General features: G+C 42.9%; 1 protein-coding gene across 2 annotated transcripts in view; it reads right to left on the bottom strand.

Annotated features, from left to right (window-relative positions):
* LOC143350286 (uncharacterized) overlaps positions 1-26814 on the bottom strand; it is a 186778-nt gene that overhangs the window by 152094 nt on the left and 7870 nt on the right. For both annotated transcript variants that reach the window (XM_076782291.1, XM_076782290.1), the window contains exon 3: positions 20408-20497. In XM_076782291.1, the coding sequence (XP_076638406.1) occupies positions 20408-20497 (90 nt within the window). The remainder of the gene's footprint in view (positions 1-20407; positions 20498-26814) is intronic.

Below are 26814 nucleotides of genomic sequence, written 5' to 3' on the forward strand. Positions count from 1 at the left end.
TCGACACTCGGGTAATCGAAGCCCCAATAATCGACGTTCTACTGTAATTTCTCTTACATGGGTACCGGGGAATACCCCGATTATGCAACAAGCGAATTAGTTAATTATAATATCGTTCGAATGAATCTGTTCTTATAAAACGGGAGTCGATATAAACGTGTCCAAACAATAGTCGTTAAGACCATACAATGTTATTAGAAGGAATGTATAAATAGACACTGTGTCGTCCACGCGAGGGTTAATATAACGCGACACCCGAATCCAAATTTAAGCTTAACAGCGGCACGTGTGATGCTAAATACAATCCATATCGATTACCGAGGGAACAGTTTTCAAAAAACTATCAATGTTATGTAAATGTTGAAAGCCTGTCTTCGCGCGAGGTAGGTGCACCGAGCGACGCGAAAAGAACTAGCGCCGCGCAAGAACCGATCTGTGGTAGAAATTAAAAACAATTCTCGCGTCTGACCGAGCGAACGTACACGCACCCACGGAGTGAGGGTTGATCGGACGCGCGTACGTACGAAACGTACACAGAATTTCGTCTGTAAACCCATACAGGTACCATCGGGGACACAGAAGGGAGGAGAGAGACAAAAGGGGGGTAGAAAGGAAAGAGAAAAAAAACGCAGCGATGCGCGTGATCGTCGGAGTTTCCTCTCGTCGGTCCGAGGAGACGAGGAGGGTGACGTAGAAAGGGGCGAGGGGGAGAGACGTCGGTGGAAAAAACGAGGGAGAATACAGCGCCACCGTCGCCATACCCTTCTTTCTCTGTCGTTCGAGCGGAGGCAGCGGCACCGCCGCGTACGTACATTTATTCGAAAGTTCACAAACACGCGGCCAACTTGCACTCTGCTAATAAGTCATCGGTGTTCGTTCGTTCGTCGTCAACCACCACCACCCGGTAGCGTGCCGCAACCCCCACCGCGCCGTGCTCGCGTCGGGTTGAACCGACCCACCCCTTCCGTCGGTTCTACTTCCCCTCGTTCCTCCTGCCGCCAGTTTCCCCTCGTTCCACTTCGGTTTGGTTCTACCCCCGTACCCCCGCGTCCTCCTTCCTGCAGCTACCCCCCGCGTACTATACGTAGAACCATCCTCCGCGCTGGTGAGCATTTGCGCGCGCGCGCGCGTTTCGCGCGAGTTCGACCCACCCTCCGTCAAATTCTAACTCACTCACACGGACACGGACAGGGCCGGCGTTCTCAAGTATGCGCCAAAAACTACAGCCAGGCGTGTAGGTGTGCCGGGATGAGCGCGCGAGTCAGCCCACCGTGTTTTGCGTCCGTACGCGAGCTCATTCGTGTGTGCTGAAAATCCCATCTAACCGTATATATATATATACGTATATATATTGCATCGTGTACGTTTACGCGTGTATTACGGTACGTGTATAGACAAGTTTTTGCAGACACACTGAAACGAGACTGCTTCAACATCGTGCGGGGCCATCAATGCAGGCGCACACATATATACGCGCGCGCGCCAGCGCGATAAAGCTTCGCGAGAACGTATATGGAGGCACCAGTGAAGTTTCACGAACACCAACACGCCCACACACGGACGGATACAGTCATGGTTCTCTGGTGGCTGTTCGCGTCCTCCTCCAAGCTTTCTCTCCCTCGCTCTGACCGGGTTACGCTTGCAAGCGCACTATACCGTACCCTATCTCCTTCTCCCTCTCGTATCCGCTGAAATTTCCATCCGTCTCCCTCTACCCCGTATTCTCCCTGTTTTTTGTCCGTCTCTATCGAGGACGACTACTCGCCAAAAACTGGAAAACCGTACGTGTGACGTAGAGGCGGCTGGGAGGAGAGATATCCACCTTTGCCGCGCGGCGTCGTCCACGTTTCACCGTGCTTGAATTACATGATTAAAGGCACGCGAATTCGGTATTTTACGAGACCCCAAATTTATCCGGCGCCGGAAACGTGACATCAGTTTCACGCAGTTTGTTCAAGTTCGTTTCGCGTCCGGGGTAGTTTTGTTCAGCCACCGAGTCTTCGCATATGATTTCGAAAGAAAAACAGGTGGAAAGAGGATTTCTGTTTATTTCTCGTTCGCGTCAAAGGGGTGGTTCTACAGAATTTAGACTTTCCTAATTTATTAAAGCTCTCTCGTGACAGACCATAGTCACACACAACGATCGTCTATTTTATATCCGTACGAACGAACGAGGGTTGGACTATCGACCATTGTCACATTACGTCCAACGTAAAAATAATCCTAGTTCACGCCAATACGCGCAAAATGTTTAATCAATTAGTGGAGCACATCTTGGGATACCGGTGCCCACCAGTTTGAAAAATGGCTTTAAACTTTCGACGCGTGAAATCCTATAACCGTGTCAATTTTTCAAAATTTTGACGTCGCTTTCTCAAAATTCTAGACCCATCTCCTTCATTTTGAAACGACGATAGATGTATTCTGGCTTTTGAAATTAATGCCTCTCGAAAAAATTCTCAACGCTCGCCGTTTTTTCGTCGTGGTGCGTAATAAACACCCTCGGAACGAGGCACGATGTCCTGAGGTTGCGCTACTGGTTTGAAATTACGTAATTACAGCAAGACGATCCTGAGTTTCGAACGAAGGAAAATCGATTTCGCGCGGCTGATCGAGGACATCGGTCGATCATAGAAGATTGCACCGGATAGTCGTCGAAGGGATGAAAAAGGACGGAAACGAGAAAACAAAGACGAAGATCGCGAACTTGATTCGAGGAGACGAGTGACGCCGCGCAGGGGACCGGGGCATTTTCCTCGTCACATACGCGGAGAAAGAGAGAGTCTTTTCCATATCGTGTACAGACGGAGCACGCCCGCGTATTAAAGCGGGCAAGAAACGCCTCGTTCTCCCACGCCGGGGCGAAGGATCGAGGGGACGGAGGGTGGACGGCAGGGAGAGAAAAGAACGGAGAAAAAAGACGATCACGTTCGTTTCTCGCGGTCTGCACGCGCGGTGCCTTTCGCGGAGTGACTTTCGAAGCTACTCGACGTTCGCATACACGTAACTACCAGGCGTATCCCTTCCCGTCACCCCTTCGCCCCCCCTCGTCCGTTCCTGTTGTATACGCGGTGAAAGCAGACACGGTGAAAGGTGATTGTAGCACATCCCGCGTGTCGTCACGACGCGTGTCTTTCCCCGTGCCCATTTCGATATACCAGAATAGATCCGTGGCGGTTTTTTGCTCCCCGACGTGACTGCGTTTATTTCCTTGGTTGTAAGTATATACATCGCGAGAGAAGAACAACATTCGTGACTCTACCAAACAAAATAACGCGGAGAAAAGTCTTGTACATCGTCGTCGTCGTCGTCGTCGTCGTCGTCGTCGAGGGGCTGCACGTTGCCCAGAGTCCAGGGTAGCGTAATCCGGCCTGCATCAGTCTCTCACCCTCTGCCCGCGCCACCCACGCTCGCCCTGCCCGTCCTCGTCGCACCCCGTTGTTCTCTCCCACCGTCTCGCTCCATAATTCAGTCCGCGCCGCGATTGGTCGGCATCGCTCGCTGACGTCACCTGGAAACCAGCAGGATAACAAGGCGCGAGGGGAGGCCAGGCGGGTGGCACCGAAGAAGAGACGAAAGGGATGAAGGGATCGAGGGCGAGTGAGAAACGGTGGCGCGCGGGGGTTGGAAAACGAAGAGTAGTCAAGCTCCCACAAAAATACCCTGTCAGATAGAAACTGGCGCCCAAGCCCGGTGGACGCTACCAGCGCGGCTGCTACCGACGCTACCTCCACGATACCACCACGCCGATACAGCCTTCGTCTCTTCGTTTTCCACTTCCACGGCTCGGCCCGGCCACGTCCGCCTCCGTATCGCTCTCTCGGACGATACCCTGCTGGTATATTTCCTACGTCGTCCCTCGTTTTCTTGCTACCGTCGACCGACGTTTCTTCCTTCGCGTCCCTTCCTGCGACTCGTTCCGTCGCGATAGCGCGCGGAGCTTTCATAATTTCCGCATTGGTCGTTCATGAAACTTAAATGAAAGAGATCGGAGACGGATGTCGAAAGCGGGTCGCCGGCACCCCGTGCAAGAAGGTCGCAAAAAGAACACGTAGCTACGATGGAAACGCTGCGAAGGAGCTCGGAGTCGGGTCGAAGGATCGATTTTCAAGGAAGATGGCGTCCTGCTGCAGCCTCCACCCCAACTACCCTCTCTCTCTCTCTCTTTCTCTGACTCTTCCGTCTCCCTCTACCACGCATACATGGAAGCTTGCACGCGGGGATGTGCACGAACACACAGCTTCGATGTTCGCCACTACCCTCCTCCCCCGCCCTCATAGAACTCACGGTCGATGAAGTGGAGTTCTCCTCTTCTCCCTCTTCTTGCCCTCGCTCGCTCCCTCCCTCGTCGCCGTCCCTCTCTATCTCTCACTCCCTCTCTCTCTGTTACTCATTCTCCCCAGTCACTTACTCGGTGCTTTCGAAAAATAAAGGGAGATAAGAGAGAGAGATAGAGAAACGTACGGCCGTTGAAGAACCCCGGAGATAGGCGATGGAAGACAGCGGGGGTTCATTATGCTTCTTGAATCGTAAACAAACAAACAACCGCGACCGCCAGGATCCTCTCCTTCCACGCGTAAGGAGAATCGCAGGAAGGATCGCGAAACCCGCAATCAGTAGCGTTTCTGCGAGCGCACACTCCCGAAAACACGTTAGAAATTATACGCGGCTGAAATATCCGATGGAAAACAATCTAAGATGAAGTTGACCCGGAAATTTACTCAAATAACAACTCGGTATCTTTAGTTTGAACGACGCTCTCTTCTCTGTCAGTATACAATATGCAACTACGAGGATCAGGATCACCCCGAAAGGTTCCCAAAAATGTCTCGGACAATTAAAACCCTCTATGCCTGTACACCTGTAGCGGGAAGTTGGATTTTGTATCGCAGGGATCAGGAATTTTTAACCACCGCGGAGATGGATTAATATTGGAACGTATCTTAAAAATACGGTCTTTTTTGGTCGAAAAAGAGAATATTATACATTATTCTTTATACGAAACTCCTATCGTAAGATAAATATTAACGAAACTAAATATAATTCTACTTGGATCAAATGAAAGTAACGAAACCTTATCCAACTATACATATCGACTCGTTCGGTCGGAAGTCCGAACGACAGTGAGGATATATCAAACATGGCGACGACCGGTAAATGTTACACACCACCCTATTGGACTAGAATTCACTGCATGGTAACTCAAATGGCGGCGAGGCAGAGAGCGCGAATTTTCAAATCGATAAGATATTTAATATTAAGATTTTGTAGAATCGATAAAAAATATAGAGAATTTATAATGTTTCTACAATCTTTTGTAATAATTTCTATTGGTGTGTAATATTTTTGTGATTTTAAAGTTGAACGTATGTTTGACATTTAAAATGGGCACACCCGAAGAATCGATCTTTGTTCCTCACGCTTTTGGAATTCAATCAGTATACGTTTCACGATTAAGTGGATTCGTACGTATGTTACTATCGAATAGCTTCTCCTAAGTCTTGTCAATGTAGATTATTCTTTTATACTAATATTTTCTTGCTGTACTCGGAGGTTGAAATTACTTGTAATTTTATGTATATTTGTTACCTTTATGGATTACCTAATTCGACACTATGCATTGTTGCTGACTTTAGTAGTATATCCCATAATGCATTTACGAGAGATCGATTGAAAACTTCAATTCGATGAGCTATCTATAGTTTGTTTTGCAATTTGGCCAACCATTTCATTTCCTACTATTCCCTAATGAGATGGTGTATACCAAATTGATGCAGAATTTGTTGTCATCCAATTTGGTACATAGTTGATGAATTAATAGCTCGTATAGCCAGTAATCTATGTAAAAAATTACTGAATATACTGCAATTAATACGTTTTTTTTTTTATAAATCCATATCTTCTAAAAGAACAAGAGAATAAATAATTAATAGAGAGAGGAGACCGATTAAATTGGTATTACTATCGTGAAAAGTTATTTTACGAACAAAAATAGAGTATCCAATGAATTCAGCGTGCGTATTATTAAATGTGACAAAATATAAACCAAATACAAAACGTTTGGCGTTCAATATACAACGGCAAAAGTTCCACTAACGATTAATAGCGCTGCAAGGCTTAATTTTAATTCATTTTTCATCCCACTAACAAACTGCCCGGCACATCAGAAAGTCGATAAATAAAATTTGTGAATTTTCGTGGATATCGAGAGCCACGTGTACCGGTTACCGGTCTGGTGGCGAACAGAAACGGCGCTAATAACGATCGATCGATCGCGTTTGTTTATTAACAGATCGGCCGGATTGAATTATTACGGATTACAGGCGAAGTTTCTCTCGTTACGTAGGTGTATTTCGTTTGGAGATAAATTTGTGGGCTAGCGGTCACACCGGGGGACATAACTTTTTCGTGGGTCGTGGCCACGGAGGCTACGTCAGCCAGGCGTGCATGCAACGCGAAACGTGCTCCAGACAGGGGAAAACCAGAAGTAGTTCTTCACCGGCGGTGGTCAGCCATGGGACAGCCGGACGAATAGCGGGCGCGCATGCGCGCAGAAACGAACGGTTCCGTCGCCGCTCGAAACTTCAAACGTCCCACGTCGACGACGAAATTGGAACATTATTACGAAGTTGAATTCGACCGCAGGAATAATTACGCTCGGCCGCCGCCGCCGCGCAGATTAATATTTCCATTCGATTTAGAGACGATTCGCGATATATTTCCATCCGCGATTAATGATTATCCCTGTCCCGTTTCGGTTCGTGCGTGATTGCGTGTATGTAATCACTTTGTACGCCATCCATCGGTTCGTTAGCGAATCGCGGACTCGTTGGAAGAATAACATCGTAAAGCTCGCCGACGCTGTTCAACGACCATCGTCGATAGATCGTAAACAGGAACGATAAATAGCCACGGCGTTCCCGTGAATAACGCCGACCAGTTTCGCGTGATTCGATCCACCGCGAGAGACTACCTGTTAAAAAATGAAGTCCGAAATGTTCCCGAAACGCATTTTATACTGACCAATTTATTTGTAAAATTTGATACGCTATAACCGGCCACAGTTCGATACTCCAAGTCGCCGGGATATATACACGGTGTCCCGCTAAGAACCGACAAATCAAATATACATCAAATCGTTTGTTTATCAAAGCATAAGCGTCGAAAACTTAATCATATTTTGTAAGAATATAAATAATCTCGTAATTGTTCAGCACGTATCCCGTTTTCTATAAATCAGGGTTTCGATTTATTATTGGACGTGACGTTCCCTTCTATCCGATCGCGAAACACTCTGTGCATAGTTTTGGCGAAGCAGGAAGAATCCATTTTGAAAAATAATCCGCGTCCGTCCGTTTAAGTAGCATAATGGTCTCGGTTTAGTCGAAAGGACGAGGAACGGCGGTTCCGAATCGATGTAATTGAATCATCGCTGCCAAAAATAGAAAAAGAGAGGGGAAGAGCAAAGGGAGAGAATACAGGTCGAAATATTGGGCGGAATATCGCGCAGCAAAATTCTGGCCGCAGCTAGGCAACCATTTTCATCGATCGCGACCGGCCGAGGGGGGTCCGAAAAGGGGTTCGGCCATTTTGTTTACCGTGCGCTAATGTCGAATAACCGCTAAAAGTGAATAACAGTTGCCATCTAAATAGCGCGAACTATTAAAGCAACTATTCCCGCGTATAAACAGAATTTAAACGGGAAACGCTGCGCGAAATTTCAGACCGAAACGATCATCTAATAACAATAACGAACAGCGACGAATACCTGCGTCAGGATCACATTTTTTTTCATATACTTGCGTACGAACTCGAACGGACATTTTCAGTTTATCGATCTCTCGAGTGGTAAACGAAAGGTTCCGTTCGTCCTTTGACACGCCAGCGTGTGTTTCGAACGACAAAAAACAAACCGATGTCGACGAATACAAATATTTAAACCCGTTAAGACGTGTCGGTACAAACGCTGTGTACGTAATTAAAATTTTATCATTATCGCGGTCGACCGTTACACGATTCGGAATTTTTGATGAAACAGGTGCGCGATCGAGCACGGTCCGCAACAATCTACTATCCAAGCAATACGAAGGCACCGATATCCAATAACCGACCGAAGGCGAGAGCTGCACAGACAAGCCGCAGAAAGGGAGCCTTCGCTCGTGGTGTTCGTTATGTCATAGAGGCGGCGAGACTCCTAATTAACGTCAGCGCTGCGCATTTCGCTAGGATGCGTCGTGCGGTAAGACTCTCGCGAGCAAATTAGAAAAATAATTTTGGTCACCGGGTTATTTCGCGATCGAAAAAGGAGGAGACCAGTCGCAGGACCTCCGAGAACGTTTTGCTTGACCACCAGCGCAAAAAGAGTTCGCGGAACGATGCATGTTGATACGTTACTCGGTTATCAATTTTTCATATTTTTATTCGAATTAATTAATCGATTCCAAACGTGCTGATACACTTTCCTCTGTAGAAAACAGCGAACGTATGCTTATGAAAACGCGAATAATTTTATTTTCGTTGTCTCTGTTGTATCATACAAAGTTTTTGTCATTTAGTTCATTTTATTTCTTACATATTCGATGTATATTGTTTTGTCTTCGGGCAAATAATGGGACAACATCTATGTCTACCCCTCTAGTCTCGCTCTGATTGGGCTGTATAAATACCCAGTGTCGTAAAAATGTCTGTCTTGTCTTTCCCCCGGTCTCTCCTACCGATCGTATCGAACATCCAAAACCGCTGGAAGCCCATTAATCACTGATTAAAGTTAACGATGTGTACTTCGTAATATGGACGCTGGAAGATTTGACGACTCGCGAAGATCAATATACACCACCGTCGATTACTACGCCATACCGCCACAATCGAAGGGGACCGCTACAATCTAACTTTACTAATAGGTGTCGCGGATACAGATATATATATTTTCAATTACGCGATAAAATGGAATTCTAACCTTGTAATTCAGCTTCAAGTGAAATCGTGTCTTACGTGAACGGACGATGTTTTAAAAATCAAGCTGTACGACTCGCTTGGGCCCACGTTGATCACTGAATGATTGATCCTTGACGAACGAACCGAACCCGTGTTGAGGCAGATCACTTTTGTTCCCCCTCTTGTGGTCTACGTCAATCGTTTCGTCAGATAGTTTGGGATTACCAAGAATACGCGGATAAGTTTACATTGGCATGTTTACTTAATGGCGAAACTGTGTAGGGCTAATAGAATGAAAAGCCTCGCGTCGAAAAACAGTTTGGAAACTTTCGTTGTATCGAAACTCTCGCGAAGGTCTTCTGCGATAAGTTTTTGCGTGAAACGTACAGCCGTCAGAGTCTTAAAATATTTATTGTTCGTACAGTATAGGCTAATATTAACGGAATGGAAGTCGACGGCGGGACGATCGCGCGGCAATAGCAAAAAGCTCGATCAAAAAGGGAGTTCTGACTGCGGGAAGAGGTATTCGCGGCATCGGTCAGCTCGAAGAGGAGCATCGGTACTTCTCCTAATTAACGTTAGTGCCACGCGTTTCGGCGCGATGCATCGTTCAGGAAAGTACGTCAACGGCCAGCCAACCAAACAATCGGGAACGGGTCGAAAGTACAGTTCGGATTGTTAGTCCGTAGTTTCAAGAGGCAGCGGAGCCGCTATTGGTCGGCTTTTTGCGCGGGAATCGATCCCGCGTTTTCGGGGGCCGCCCCGCCAACGCAGAGACGGCGAGGGGCAACGAACTTCCGGCGCAACGACGCTCCCATTGGCCGGCGCCGCGATGTCGAGCGTAATTGGCCCGCGTTCCAATAGCGGCAGTTCGAACGTGTCGAACAAGGACCAGCCACGCGTCCCACAATGCTCATGGACAAAAGTAAAAAAAACTGAAGTGTATGTTCTAATAAAGGAACGTAAAAATTGCCCTTAGAATACGTAGCGATCTAGTTAGCAAAGGAACGAGGCTCGTTCTAAATTGATCCACGTTTTGATTCGTAAAACATTTAACTATTGTTTTATTTTGAAAATATAAATCGACGGTTTTTCGTGACTCGACGTTCGTTAAAATTATAGCGTATTTATTTGGACCAAAAAAATTAAAAGGATTGCAATGCAGTCGAGTAAATTTTTTACAAGATTTGTTGGAATGGGTCATTTTGACTGCTTGTTCTGGTGTTAATACGACAAGAATGGTCGTTCGTAAATGTCGCGTTTAATAGGAATCGAAGAAGATGGAAGACAAAAAACATGGAACGTCGAGTACCAGATAAAAATCCCTTTCGCTGATCATTCCACCGACTGACGTCGCAAACAGAAATGATCCCGTTGCCACTTTAAATACCTGACGCCTCCTTAGGAATCACCTGTTGACTGCACTTCCTGCCGCAAGGAAATTACAGACATCGTGCGAGGCCACGAGGCACCGAACTTGGAAAAACTTTTTCCGACGATCGTCGATCCGTTTACCTAAGCTGCAGCTACCCAAGCCACTTCTCAACCTCTCCGTCTCGATCCCTTTTCTTTTTCTGTCTCTTTGCGTCCTCCACCCTTTTAACAACCGTCCGTCCCTCCCTCTTCCGAGCCCTGTCTTCCCGCGTCCCATCCCCGTCCCCCTAAACCCTCTGTATTTCTTCGTTTCTCTTATTCGCAGTTCAACGAAGAAACTTCATGCTCCGCGTAAACTGGCATAATTAACTTCCCGTAGCGACTTCTTAATTGTAGAGGAAAAGTTCAAGGACCGCGCGTGTATTTTGCAGCGCGGGACGCGCGAAAATCCGCGACCAGCACGGGAGAAGAACGAGAGAGGGAAACAAATTGCTTCAAGGGATGGCCAGTTGGTAACCGCGTCAACAACGATGATTAATACGATAACGAGCGTCGGAGTGGAGGGATGTTTACCGAAGAATAGCGCGAACTTTTGGCCAGTTTTTAACTAGACGTTGAATGTAATTGGACGAATTAGTGTAACGTGGCGTTTTGCGATTCCCCGTCTTTCTCTTCTCGTGCAAATATATCTCCGGAAAGTGATACGACTATCTTAAAAAGATTGAATTTTAGAAGTCCAATTATTAGATAGAAAATCTTGTTCGATAGTAACATAGTCTTCTTTAAAAATTTTGATCGCTAAATGTGCGTCCCATCTACAAATATGTTGCTTGAATTTTTTTATTTTGTACCACATTATTTACATGACACGGCGTAGTAAATATAATTGATTCAATAATACGCCTTACTGGCATTTAATTTGACCCGAGGTTCCGTTTCATTGGTTTTTCATTAAATTCTATCAATCAAAAACAACAAAAACAATTTAATTTTTAATAATTAAATTAAACACAGAAATTCTCTTCTGTTCAGGGACGATGCTATCAACAACTTTGAATATTCCCGCTTAAATACTTTTTCTACTCTCAACGGTATCGGAATAATTCTGCCAATATCGATTTAAAAAGTTTCATTTTAGAAATAATGACGCAGTTGCTTGGTTATTTGAAAATACACGCAGTTCGGCTTGCAATATTAGGTCAATTCATAATGCAGTACGCATTTACGCTACTGTTTGCGTTATAAATCCAAATTGTTTACGTTACCAGTTATTTATTTCTTTATTCGTTTCATTTGATTAACTCGGTATATTTAGTATATCAAATATGATACCAATATCATCAGATATCGGTTGACAATAATCTATAGAAATGAAAATTAATTGTTGGTAGAAACGGGTTTTGTAATTCAACCGAGGCCTTCGTTGCTTCGAACGATCGGTATCTTTTTTTAGATTTGCCAGAATGTTTAAATAATTTTTGTAAACTTGTTTGTAAATATATCTATAATACTAGTGTACGAATATACATGTCATTGTGTTTTGTATTTATCGATGTTTCCTGTAAACGAGCTTAATAAATATTAATTTTCAAAATGTTTCTCACTTTGTGTTGTCAGAAATACATTCTCGCACTGGATCATCCGTTGATTGCGACAGAATCAATACAAATTATTCTTCTTTGTGCGTATAATATAATTCATTAAAGTAAAATATATTTTTAAGATAAATAAAATGTCAAGTCAGTCCATAAATTCGTACGTATTTATGTTACTGTTTGTATTATAAGTTACTGTCGGCGTTACGAGTCCTTTCTCAAAGAGGATACTGACTTTAACATAATTTCAAACGACTATTTCCCTTCCCAGATATAAACACTTTTGGTTCCCTTGCTCCATTAAAGTAATTACTTAAAACAATTTTCTTGCGCAACAATGCGTACATCGACGTCTCATGGACTGTCGAACACGTTAAACAATTCCCTGAGTATTTATCTGGTTCGTTTCCGTTAAATTGTGCTATGGCAAGAACAATCCTCAAAGACTCTGAGCTTCTTTTCCCTCAATCTTTACAAACATTATCTTGAACCTTCAACGCTAATAAAAAAGAAACTATTGCAAACTGGTCAACGAATAATATGCAATAACTTGAATAATAATAAAGATAATTGTATAAAAATTGCATTATGCTATCCTGCGAAACGATTGAACGTGTAAAGAAAATTATAGAATCCTTCTAGAATTATACAGGGTTGTTCGGCCACCTCTGGAAAAAATTTGAACGGGAGATTCTAGAGGCAAAAATAAGACGAAAATCAAGAATACCAATTTGTTGACTGACCGGAAGATTTTTCGGAGAAAAAAAAAATTTCAAATTGTTCTAAAAAAATTTTGTTAATAACTTTTTAACGAAGCCTCAGTTAACAAATTTGTATTCTTGATTTTTGTCTTATTTGGGCTTCTAGAATTTCTCATTAAAATTTTTCACCCTGTATAATCAGTCTTTATTTTAAATATTGTCAGAAGTGGGCGCCTTAAATGCATATTTAACTGTTTACACAAATGCTAATCCCCATGCATTTCTGTACTTGTAACGGTTTGCACCGCGTTACAGGAGGATTGTCGCAATCCTTTCACAGCATTGTACGAGATCGTGATTTACTTATCCGTGTTATACGACCTCGTGTTATTGAAAGCCGTGTTATACGAGAGTTATACTGCCGTTCCAAGCCAAAAAAGGCGTATTTCAAGTTCTTGTTCCTAATGATTTTACATCTAAATCACCTGTGTTATCCTATAATTTTTTCATACGCTTCCAACCTCATCAGCACTTAACGTACTTTATGATGTAAATATCTTTATTTCATTAAAGAGAAAAAATTAAATTACCGCGTTTCAGATAACAGTTTCGAGCTCGAGCAACGATCTCTCGAAATTTATGCCGACACAGGCGAGCGTATCGAAACGTAAGCGACATACAGGGTGTTCGGCCACCCCTAGGAAAAATTTTAATGGGGGATTCTAGAGGCCAAAATAAGACGAAAATCAAGAATACCAATTTGTTGATGAAGGCTTTGTTAAACAGTTATTAACGTTTAAAGTTCCGACCGTACTGAATTTTTTTCTCGAAAATACGCAAGATTTCGAGGGTATGTCTATTCACCAAAAATGATTGTAATTGACCCCCACAACCGAAAATAATTTTTTCAAAACGATTTGAAATTTTTTTTTTCCGTCGAAAAATTTCACACCTTCTCGAATTTTTTTCTAGAAAGTGGGTAGGATTTCGGGGGTATGTGTCATGACCAAAAATGATTGTAATTGACCCCTGCAGCCAAGAGTATTTTTTTTAGAACGATTTGAAATTTTTTTTTTCGTCGAAAAATTTAGGCACCTACCCCCTGTCGATTTTTCTTAAAAATTCCTTTTTCAGTTATAGTAATTTTGTTTGACGCCCTACAGAAAAGTTGTCTAATACTTTTCTGTAGGTACCCATGAGCTCTACTTCAGAAAAAAGTTTCATTGAAATATATTCACAATTGTAGGAGTTATGGCTGTTTGAAAATTGGACCACTTTTATGGGGTTTTCCTCATTTTGCGGGGTCAAGGATCAACTTTTCGAATATTTTTACGATTTGTACGTATTCTCCATCAAAATACGCGTAGTTTGCTTTTTTAAACATTAAAATCGTCCAATCCGTTCAGAAGTTATGACGTTTTAAAGATTCGCATGAAAATTCGAGCATACATTTCTGGCCAGAAATTAGATTTTCGGTAATGAATTTTTTTCTCGAAACTGAGTAGGATTTCGGGGGTATGTCTATTGACCAAAAATGCTTGCAATTGATCCCTGCAACTAAAAATAATTTTTCCAAGACGATTCGAAAGTCTTTTTTTTCCGTCGAGAAATTTCACACCTTCTCGAATTTTTTTCTCGAAAATGCGTAGGATTTCGGGGGTATGTCTATTCACCAAAAATGATTGCAATTGACCCCCGCAACCGAAAATAATTTTTCCAGAACGATTTGAAATTTTTGAATTTAATTGTTAATAACTTTTTAACGAAGCCTCCATCTACGAATTGGTATTCTTGATTTTCCTCTGATTTTGGCCTCTAGAATCCTCTATTAAAATTTTTCCCAGGGTTGGCCGAACACCCTGAATAGTTATCGATTAACCAGTTGCTAGTTTGCAACCAGTTACAAATCATTCGCGCGATCGTGTGCAATGATTATCGCGGGTGAAGGACTGCCGTCCGTCAAATTTGGGTAAATTTTATTTGCAAATAATTATTAGGTATAACTTGTACCCACTTATTTTCATCGATTCTCGATGCAACCTTTCGATGAGAAAAATGTTTTATGGACCCTGAGAAGCCTATCACGCGGACCCGTTACATTCAACCTTCGTAGGACGACGAGAAAAAGAAAAGTAACCGAGAAAGTTAATTCTTTCGTACCGAAATGCTACAGATCGGTGCCAGCAATCGTCGCCGAATCGAATCCGTTGCTCTCGGGATGATACGACCGCGTCAACGTATAAATTTCCCTCGTCTCCGTGTCTCGAGAGTCAGCAGTTCGATTGCTTTCCCGTGATAAGGAACCGGCGATTAGGAATCGCGGCATCGTGGAATTTTTGCAGGCACCGCGTTGTTTCGTAATCGAACTCCTCCGAGGCTGATCGGAATTCTCGATTTTTCTTTTTTTTTCCCCCAAACCTAATCCTTTCCGCGGAGAATGGAAAACGATTGACGATCGAGGCTCTCGAGCGGAATCGCGAGGATCGACGGAGGGTGGAGACACTTGATCCTCTTGTACCGGGGAAATGAAACTGAACAAACTTTGACCCGCGCGGAGGAGTTTGCGTTTCTGAGCACAAACGCGTGCCCCGCGTCGAACTGCACGGTTTTCGCATCGGCGACGATACATCATTATAATTTACCGCGCAATAACCACATTTCTGTATTCCTTTTGATCCCGATTTAATCCCGGCTACAGAGAAATTACGTAAACGCCATTAGCTTATCCCGTGCGTGAAAAATATTAACTCGCCGCGAATCGGAATAATAAAGTATTTATAACTACCGCGAAACGAAAAGTAACAAAGTAATGAATCGGTGCTTGGGTCGGCTACGCGGTTGAGTAATTTAATGTAATTTGTATCCCGCGATAAACGTTTACAGAGAGGAATTTAACGTTAATTACGACGATGTGTCGGGGAAATGACGCCGGGCATGTATTCGCTTTGTATCTTGTAGTTTTCGACGTTGGATAAGACTTTCGTCTCTAATGTGAAAATAATGGGGATGTCCGGGGTACTAATATTGAAATGGCTAAGACTAGGTTAATAACTTGACTTACTTTCACTTCTACGTGGTATTTTCATTTTTCGATACCTCTGTATTATATTTTCTCTCTGGTCCTATAAAGACGTACTTTTATATTATGATTATCATTATTATAAAACCCCCTGTATTTCATAGATATCGTTCCCAGCGGTTTCCCGCGAACGATAAGATTCTTCTTATTTCGTATCCATCGAACAGTCTCGGGACACACGATTTGCGCCGCAATTTAATATGGTAGAACCTCTATTATACGAACTTCCGTTATCGGGAATGTTCAACCATCCGAGTGATCTACTATTCGAACGCTCTATCATCCGTGCAGGGTATGCCCGTGGAGAGTATTCCACTCCTTACTGGAGCGTTCCTCTATAACCGGTTTAAAAATTTGTTATAAGAATTCAGTGCGTTATTGAATTCGTCTCTATAAAAATAATGATTGATATAAATTTAAAAAGAGATTTTAAAAACTTGCGTCGTCGCGATTTCTATGAAAAATGGTTTCCCGGTTCGTTAGAAGTGCCCTGTCGCGCGTCGTCCTGCTCCGAAACGGAAGACGTCACGTACGAGAGGAGTCACCTTCGAAACGGAATTTCTATTTAGGTATTTTCGAGTTATCGCGAAGGCGCGGCCACCGCGCGGTCTCCTTCCATGTGTAATGTCTAAAAATGAACCAACTCGTCCTGCAGCATTCTGAAATAGGCCGATTCCTAGAGCGCTAGGCGAGAGGACAAAAATGCAAAGGAGATAGAGCGGAGAAGAAAATAAAGAAGATAAACGTAGGAGTGGGGATGGAGGGGAGAGAAGGCGGAGAAGGATGAGGAAGAAAGGGGAAACGGAGGACGAAAGGGAAGGAGGCGGAATGCACCGTTAACCTCGAAGCGATGCACGAGCACGGTGGTCCAAAGATACGACCACGTTTTCGCGCGATTTAGAAACGGTTTCGCGCGGTTTTCGCGGACAGGACACGGCTGTTACGCGCGAACGTTCCGATGGTTCCCGCCAAGCCTGAAAAGTTTACCTTCCGTTGTCGCCCCGGCGTCGTATTACCAGCGACCGGTTCTACGTTCAGGGCAGAATAAAAAATACACATTCCCGCGGACCAACCGGCCGCCCAACGTCAACGTCGCGGACGAACAGTCGTTCCGAAAGGAATTGCTCGTCGTCTCGGAAGCGCACTTCCATTCGTGTTGCTTGCGTTTACGCGAGAGATCCGAACCAGCGTGCAAAAAGCTGCGAGAAATATGTATACCTCCCCTGAGAACTACCCGAGTCCTTCGAAGGTACTTGCACGCTCAGACGTCGCTTGTTTAAAAAATAAAACGTTTTCCATAACGCTTTAACGCGTTTTAGAAACTTCTGTCGAACGAGTAGCTTTCATCTCGTCATGGATCACCTGATTAACCTCGCGCTAACGTTCGTTTTTCTAAACCATCGCTCATCACTGTTCGTGCTTTCTCTTCCAAAGTCTGGATTCGTATGAACTTTGCGTTGCTTGTTACTAGGGGTTAAGATCATCGCTAAACGTTCTTTTCAAAGTGGAAATACTGATAGAGATGTGATTAAAACAAAGAAAGTCTAGAATTGCATGCCCCATAAAATTTCCACAAGAATGAAAGGAAAATTGTGAATTTTATTCTAAAACAACGCTAACAAAACTAAAGAGCGGGTCTAAACTAAACAGAGTGGGGAATTCTATCACTTGCAATGTATCTACAAAAGTAGGGGGTAGTATAACGAAATTAAATGAAACCAAATCAGAAACTCAACATTGCAAAAAAAGAACAGAATATTTAAAATAACCAAACTACTAATATTACAAATTTAGTTTTCATAACAGAAATTGAAATAGTTGTATATGCATTGATTTTCTACTTTACCATCGAAATTCAGGCGTTCTTATAGAAATTTCGTGAAAAAACGAGGCGGGAAGCTATCGAAGCGAAAGAACCGCGTTGCCATCCGCGGAAGGACCGCGAGAGGATGACCTCTGCGTGTCGCGTCATCCTCGAACGTGGTTTCTCTACTTCCACGGGCGAGGTGCACGTGCGGACGACGTTCCTGGTTCACGGTCGAGTCACAAAATGGCCGGTTTAACTTTTTAAATCGGGTATAGGGCGAGGTACCCAGACAGAAAGAAGGGGTAGACGGCAGAAGGAAAACTGTGCAACTCGAACTCGGTGCAAGTAGGCATGGCTTCCTGTTGGTAGCCGATGCGTGACGCCCACACCAGCCACCTAGCTTCTTCGAAGCTTCTTTGCCAACGCGAAAACCGCTCTGGGAACGTCCCTGGCGTCGCGTCGCCTCGTAAAATTGTTTTCGCGACAAACGGTCGCAGGTATCGGCGGCGTTCGATCCTGTATCGTTGCAAAATCGTTATTGACCGTTAACGGTCCGAGGTTACCATTCGCGGTACCGTTTTACTGTTAGAGGGGCACGTCGGTGTAATTAACAATCGTCTGTTTTTAGTTTCCATGGGCGTAGCTGAGACCGTTTCCTCGACGCGCGTCAGCCTGGAATTACTTCGCGATCCACGTACGAGATAATGTTTAATTTTAATTTTTAATCCGCGCGAGAATAACTAATACGACCGATCCTCTCGAGTGAAACTGCACGCGAACGGTAGCTGGAAGAAAATTGAAAATGTATTTTTCTTCGGAACGCGACCGCGTAATGGTTTATGAACTTCTTTTTTCGAACTGCTTTTAATAACAGAGTCCCGATCGTTTCGCCGGCTTAGTTCGAAGTTACACGATTAAAATATAATAATAAACGTAAGCTATATTATACTACGTATATATACTGTTTTATGAACCTATAGACAGCTTTTGACGATTATTATTAATATACCGAGGCCCTTATTTCTTCTTATTTCTCTGAAAGTTGTTACTAGCGGTACACCGTCAGTCATTAGTACCTTTATCCGGTGCTTCTTTAGCAAATAAAAAGCCTAAGGTATTCAGAATTTCTCGTACATCGATTTCCATTATTCGTAATTTTTTACGAACAATGCAGCCAACTAACGGTACACGCAAAATATTTAATTTCGAGTATAAAGATTACTTTGTTTCATAAATATTCATAATATGTTCCTTTTCAAATTCTGAAGTGATCCTTTCTTTTTTTTTTTAATTCAATTATCTATTGCGATATGAATTACATAAAAAAGTAGTATACATATTTTAGCATAACCTGGGATAAATGTATATCAATCGCAATTGTATGGTGAACAAAATAAATAATTGATAATAATACATTGAAGGATACTACTTTCTACCTATAATTCTTTGAAAAGGTACCGTTACTGTGTACCGAAGCATACCATCATAAAAAAGCACTTTGCCTCGTATAACACTCTGAGCGTACTTGCGCACACGTGTACGTTTAATTCTTCAGTTACTTTAAATACTAAAATTATAAATCAGTATTCATAATTAAACTTCTCGCTGCCATAACATAGCAACTTCCATTCTATCAATATCGTAATTGCAATCATAATTCACTTCCTACAAAGCTTTTGAACCCTGATGAAGTCAAAATTGCACAAGAAAAATATATTCCTATAATGGTAAACCCGACGATCAATATATTAATAAAAGAGATTTAAATTGTTTACATTTTTTTACGTGAATAACTTTGGTGTATTCGAAATCTCGTATCTTTGAAAACGAAACGAAAGTATTTCGAATTGGATACAATTTTTCTATCGACAACTTATCAAATATAAATGCATCATCAACATTGATGAATACCAAATATTAAAAAAAAAAAACGAATTGTCGTGCAGAACATACGTTCGTGTGAATTTTCCTCATTATTTTTGCATTTAAGATACGCCCACCGTTTCGTTTCCCCATCGAGAATATTAGATCTCCTTAACGAAATTTCAATTTATTCAAATTCCAACCAACGCGTGCATCAGATTCGTTGCGTGCTTTCGAAATTGGCCGGAAGTCGGGGAGCCCTGCCGCCTTCGAATCGAGGGGAAAGACCGTGGGAAAAGTCACGGTGATACGCGGTGCTCGACCTTGGATCGTATCATGTGCCGGTTTCATGTAAATCCACAGTTTTCCAACCGAGCCAAACGAGCGGTTTCGGCGGTATCGATTTTAATTCAACATTAACGGGCGCGCTCGTTAAACTTTCGATAATACATTGCTTCATAAATTTCGAGTCGAACACGCTCGCGCAACGAGTGCGTGGGTAACTTTAATATTTAAACATTACAAATACAAATGACCTTTGAAAGTAATATATCGAAACGCGGAACCGTTTCAAGCACGACTTTTTTGTGTAAAACTTGAAAGAAGCCCCTCTGATTCGCCACGATGCAGAATTAAAGGATCATATTATCCGTTATAACGAAATATCATTATTAAATGTACTGTGCTCGGCGACGCAGTTACAAGAAATAATAAAATAGAAATTAAATAAACGTGCGAAAGGAAAGGTGCAATTGAAACGCTGCTGTTAAAACCTAACCTGTGAATTAATCGTACCATATTATGTAACAAGCACGTATTTCACCTCATCGATTGAAGGGTGAGGTCTAAATAAAACGCACGAAACATAGGTCACAAGCATGCAATAAATAGCACACGACGGAAGTATAGGGTCGTTTTACGAAGGACGTTCTCTACAAATACTTTAGAAGTTTAATTACGTCATAATATTAAGAGCGTTTCTGCTAAAAGCGGAGGGAAAGTGGCTGCGCGCCTCTGTAGCCTAGAGTGCGAAAATAAAAACAATACCACTCACCAGACACTTTGAAGTAAACCTTGAAACAAGTCAAAGAAATCCGGCACGCCAAAGGTCGCGAACGCTGCACGGGATTATTGCGGCGGAATGCTGAAAAGACACGAAAACAATTATTAGCGGTTGATGAAGCTGTTATCTTAAGAAGATATGCATTAAATGTGATCCATTTTTCGCGTCAAAGCGACGCCGTGACCGCCATCTTTGTCCCAAACGAAACCTCTATCGGGCAAAGAAATCGCGCGACAGAATAAATGTCAAATGCGCCAGCTACGATGGCTACTTCAACGACGGAGGAGTTGCTTTGTCAAAATAAGGCGATAAGGTTGAGGAAGGAAAGGGCTACAAGCTACCCAGCAACTTTGTGCATTCGCAGATTTAGATCGAAAAAGGAAAATAGCAACGGAAATTGGGCTGAGAATGTTAAAGGGAAATAAAGTTGTCGGTCGAGGAAGAGCATCAAAGTGAAAAAGGAGGGAAAAGCGGTGAAAATCTTGAGATACAATGGATAGAGGAGGAGTAGTTGCGAAACACTCGAGGTTACTCGTGCTAGTCGATATTTAAAGGAGGAACAAAGTTACGATGACAATCCATGATAATAAAAATCACAAAGACTGTGGAAATCTCTCTGCTAAGTAGTAATTTTAAACGACTGAACGTGGCAAGATTGTAATCGCTTCAGAGAATTGTATCGATCTATATATTTTCTATTTGTACGCTCTTCTATCTTGATTATGTTAATAGCGTCACGTTAAATATGCAAAGTTATGTCTCTGAAAAATTCGTACCACCTGGGAGTTGACTTTCAGTAAGGGACCGCGACGCTCAAGGGTTTAATCTTCGATGTCAAACGCTGTTAACATCGGTCCAAATTCGTTTACAAAAAGCAAGCTCGCGGATAAAAATTTATCAGGACAAAGGCGTTGCTCGTTTTAGGGATAGAGAAACGAAACCCTCGATTTCCCAGGCAACGATTGTTCCAAGGTTGCGAATGCTTGAAACCGAAACGCGTCGCTGAAAGCGACGATGAATATGCCAGGCATCGGGGCGAAGCGTAAAAAGCAGCGACGACGCGTCGTCGGCAAGAACAGGAAAAACCTGGGGAACGTGGAATTAAAATAGTGGCGCTGTGCACGCCGCCAAAGAACAAGATACAAAAACCGAGGGGGTAAAATAAAAAGGGATGAAACGGAAGAGTGCTGGGGCAGAGAAACTGATCGCGATACGCTCGCGACGAGGGAGAACGAGGATGAAACGCGGGGATGACAAGCGAGGCGGAGACGGAGAGAGGCAGAAATAAAACGAGTAACGAGGAGGAGCGCGTCGAACGAGCGAAAAAATAAAAGCATTCTTCGACCGGGTAATTATCTTAATTTGCATCGGATAATGAACGCTGCAATTAAAAATGATATAAAAAAAAAGAGAAAGGGAAGAAGAGAAGTTCCGGGGCTCTCTGCTCTCTCGTCGCGTTGCGCGAAGAGATTGTAAACACGGATGGCGCGAAGTTCCGCGCGCGGCGACGACGCCACGCGGGGGAGGAAAAAAAAAAGGAGGAAATAAGGTCGAACGAAACGAGGCTACGCGCGAAAATCGGGGTGACATCGAGAGTGCACGGGTCCTGCGTGATAGGGTTAATGAGTCACCGGGTCAATTACACCGTCCCGGCCAAGCCAGGCTGAAAATAAAAGTAACGAGGCATTACGCGCCATCGGATTCGCCTGGAGGTCCTCTCGCGGAACAGACGCCGATTCTCCTACGCGTCGAGGACGAGCGATTCTTCGTGAAATCGTGGCCAAAAGACCATAAAGCAGGACTCGATCTACGGGAACGTTCAATTTAAATAAAATGAAATTGTTTTACCTTGATATAAAATAGTACTGAATACAAATATCACCGTTGATGTGTTGACAATGATGTTCAACTTATTATTAATTAAGCCCTGGAAAGGCATCTTTGACGATCGCAGGAAAATTGAAAGTAAAATTCACCCAGTACATTTTAGTTCCGTAGCCGGGACTTTGGAGTCGTTTTCCGCTAGGAATAGCGCACTTTTTTAACCAAAGATGATTCAACAACAATGACGTACATTAAACGTGGACTTTTTTGCATCCAAAGAACCAGCGTGACTTTGCAGAGGAATACAATTGCCTACGGAACGGATGACAGAAGACCGCAGTCATGCTTGAGATTATGTTTCGTTGCAGTTATTGCTAAATAAACTGCAATTTTCGAAATGTAAAACGATCGCGAGTAATCTAAAAATACGCGGGGTCGATCGGGACCCAGTAAGTCCTACGATTAATTACGATACGAGCCACTCTGCGATGAAACGAAAGGAACGACGTTATCGATGAGAATAAAAAGTCCTTCGAGTGATTTTCCCGCGGCGATGGCTCCCGATAAAAACCCGCCCCTCCTCGAGTAATTGTAAGCGTAAAATGTAGCCAGCCCTCCGCGAGTGTCTTTAGAAAATGTACGCTTTTTCATATTCTATTAAGAATATTATTTTCTTCCGTAGAATCGTTCCCCCGCAGTGCCCGAGAACGCGAAAGACCGGAGAGGAAGAAGCATCCCCCGGATTCAACTCCTGTCTACCCCCTCTGTCTCTCTCACGCCCTGAAACTGCTACCCCTGGTCCCTGTCGCTCTTTCATCCCCTCGTACGTACCCTTTCCTTCGTCTTTCGTCGTCTCCTTCGCTCTCGGTGCCTCGCAACCTGGCTCGATCTTTTCCTTCCCCGCCCCTGGATCCTCTCTCGTGATTTTTCTCTCCCTCTCCCTTTTTCTCTCTCTCTCTCCCTTGGCTGCCCTACCCTCTCGCCAACGGCACACCGGAGGGGAAATTTTCTCTCCTCGAGTTTTCTCCTCTCTTCTGCTAAGCTTCGCTGATATTACCCGAGGAGGAAATTTCGCGATATTCCTCGGCGAGAGATTTATAGAAAAATTAATTATGCAACTTCGAATCCTCCCTTACCATTCGCCGAACGGCCGGCATCAAAAGCCGCCGTGCACGGCGGTAAAGGTGATTCGACAGTGCCCACGTGTATACTCAAAGCACCGATCGCATTTGTATCGATTTTCGTATGTTTAAGTCATTGACCGTTCCCCCTCCCCCTCCCCCCTCACACCCAGCCTGCCCCCCCCCTCCTCAAACCCCTCGAAGAAGCGACAAAACGCTTCCGTGTCACGAATCTTTTCTCGTGCTAACGTCCAATACGATTTCGATTTCCTAACGAAACGAGGGTGTAGTCCGGCGGTTTCCAAACTTCCCGGAGAACGACTCTCCACGAGAAACAGAAAATTTCTGCGCACTATAAGAGAGGCAGGTTTGAAAAGACCGACTTCTTAATGAAACTTTCGACGGCTATAGCTGGACCGAAACTAATATTTATCGATATTTATCGCCTTCTTTATTTTATACGTACGCGAGTACTATTCATCGGGTATAAAACAACAGCTTCTTATAAACTAAATTGACTCAAGCATTTACTAACTTGTTAGTACTGTATTTTATGCATCGCTTCTTTTAATGGTTCGTATCTTCTGATAAAAATTCTTCGCTGATTGTACATTCTTGAAAATCTGTATTGAATTCGTATAAGAAAAGTACATAAAGTAGAACTTCGATTAACGGACGCTATGTAGACCGAACCAGACTGGGTAAAACGAGACCACAGGATAATCAAGACCCGAGGAGAAATTATTAAAACCATATTTTTTCTGTGAAATAAATTTTTTACATGGCAAAAACTATAACCGGTTTACTGGTAAATTACGAAAATTCGTTTGAAATTTGTATCGGATACTTCTTTATATTTCCGTTCGAGAAACATGGAGCATTTATAAAGTCAGACACTTTATATGCAACAACCTAATATTAATAGAAAGGCGTGTTTAAGTTATCCATATTTTCCTACATTAAAAGTTTTCTTTCGCGTCCCCTTTGGATTGTAAAACGTCCCTCTTAGGGGTTGCACCCTCCATTTTGTAAAACACTGGCGTAAACGAAGACGAATGCACTCCATCGGGCATTTAGTCCTTCGTACGGTACCACTCATAATTATTCAAACATATCGTGTGCTTTTTGAACTAGGAATTTTATTTTTGAAAATTCTTCCAATGCTTCCGCGTTATAAAATTATAAAATTCAGTTTTTGTTCAAAGCTTGAAGAGTATTAAAAAACAATCCTTCTCTCTAAATTTCGTGTAACGTTAGAGATGGATATAGAAATATTTTTAATTTGCTGCAAAGTATAACGTACAAAACTCGCAAAGCAATGTTCATTAATAGGTTGAACAAAATTATGTACAGTATTTCTGGATTTCTCCAGAAATCCAATTACGAATTTTTACGAACTTATATTTACGAAAGAATGTTTACAGTTGAAAGAATAATTTGAAATTAACTAGTAATATATTTGTTTTTTGTTTATTGCACAGTATACGCATTTACGCCGTTAAACTCGAGGAAACACGAGTACATTTAAGTTTATTTTTCAGGATAAAAAATAATAACGGTAATACAACACTTAAATTTACATAGTACGAACAACGCTGAAAGCACATATTATACGCTGAGCATTTATTTACCTTCGTCGTTTTATCTAGAGTAGTTTATCGTTAATGCTTCTCGAAGGAAAGAAAAATAATATCGTCCGATACTCTTCCGTTTACGACGCGATTAAGAATTGCGTAATTAAATATATACAAAGTTACAAATTTAATTCCGATATCTCTCGACTTGTAGAATCCATCGAACAACTACAAAAATTATTTTATTATTTTAATGAATTACTAACTTGATCCGAAGCGTACGATCAACTAATCGACTAGTGTCAGCATCAAGGGACGCAAACGAACAAAGTTACTTCGTTCGAGTTTCAACTATTTTAAAAAAACCGCGTTCTAAGAAAGCTTGAAGTTTCGCGAGTCGTTGTAACTTTTTCTTCGTTCAGATCTCTGGGTAGAGGCAAGTATCCCTAACACGGATTGATTCAAGAAGCGAGGCAGTACCGGAAACAGCCTCGTACGTTTCTTCGAGTCGAATTCTGAGAAACATACGCGGCTGAAACACCCGACAATACCTAAATTTACACGATCCCCGTTACGTGGATAACAGTACCGCCAGTACACTTCAATGGCGGCCCTTTTCCTGACGAGGTTACCTAGTTATTGCCCGGAGAAGATGCGCCGATGCATAGATTACGCGCGCCGTGCGACGCGGTCGTACGTGATGCAACGCAATTTCGGGAAAACGGGTTTATTCTAATACGACGTCGTTGCGCCACGCCAGACAAAATTAGTCCAGTGCTCGTGAACACCGGCCCCGGAAATTTACAGGAGCACAAAACTCGAATCTCCCTCCTTTCGATAATAAGGAACGTTATTCTTCCGGTATCGTTCACTGTTCTAAACACCCCGTCAACAACACGACGATTAAAAAAGATGCGTGCATTTGGAACAGTACAAGAATTTCGATAATAAATCTTAATAATTTGAACGAATCACTATATATCGCGTGACTCGAACAAGAGAGTAACAAATATCTATCTTATTGGAAAATCCTGTAGGTAATTACCAATGGCGTTTCAATATGTTTGCATTCGCTGACGAAGAAGTACGAAGTGTAACGTGTAGAAAGAAAATAATTTGAACACAAGTACTCACTTACGGGTTTCCGTAACTGCGAGCTTAACTCGATGAAAGCGACGAGCAGGCTGCGCAAAGAACTCCGAAGTTCATAGAAGAGAAAAATTAGTAACACGGATTAAAAAGCAGACACGCCACGGCGTTGCTATCCTACGATGTCGACCGTCTTTAAAAAGCGCCCCATCGGCGCCGTGCGAGAATACGGACGCGACAAAAAACTCCCCTTCGAAGGCTCTTCGGGAGTCCCAGCAGCCTACCCTAAAACCGACCTTTCTGAAAGGGGAGTTCTGCCGCCCTTATAATTTCCTGCCAGCTCGCCGCCGCTGCTTTACCGACGCGGGGACCCTGATCGAGAAAACTTTTCGTGGAACAACCACCCTACTCAAAGGAGAAACCCGTTTTTCACAAAAATCACGCTCTGAACTACGCACTATCGCCAATGTTATTATTTTACTATACACTTCCTTGCGATTGTACGATGCCTGAGTTTTTACAGAATTTTCCTAACGCTTTAACAAGTTGAAAATCTTAACTGGACTTAAAGGATCCGTCGAATTAGAACCACTCGAAACTTCCAATATTCGCCAAAGCAAAAGTTTATTAATTACTGAGCAGTGGATCAATTTATGTAATATTTTGATGCGCACTTTTAGGTAATAGATAAAAATTTGCCTAAAAAGAAATGTCTAAATCACCTGAAAGCCCAAAGAATTCAAATTGAGAAGTTATAGTAACTTCCAGTAAAATTTAAACGATTTTTGTT

Source organism: Colletes latitarsis, chromosome 14 (assembly GCF_051014445.1).
Source record: "Colletes latitarsis isolate SP2378_abdomen chromosome 14, iyColLati1, whole genome shotgun sequence".
Classification (NCBI taxonomy): Eukaryota; Metazoa; Arthropoda; class Insecta; order Hymenoptera; family Colletidae; genus Colletes; species Colletes latitarsis.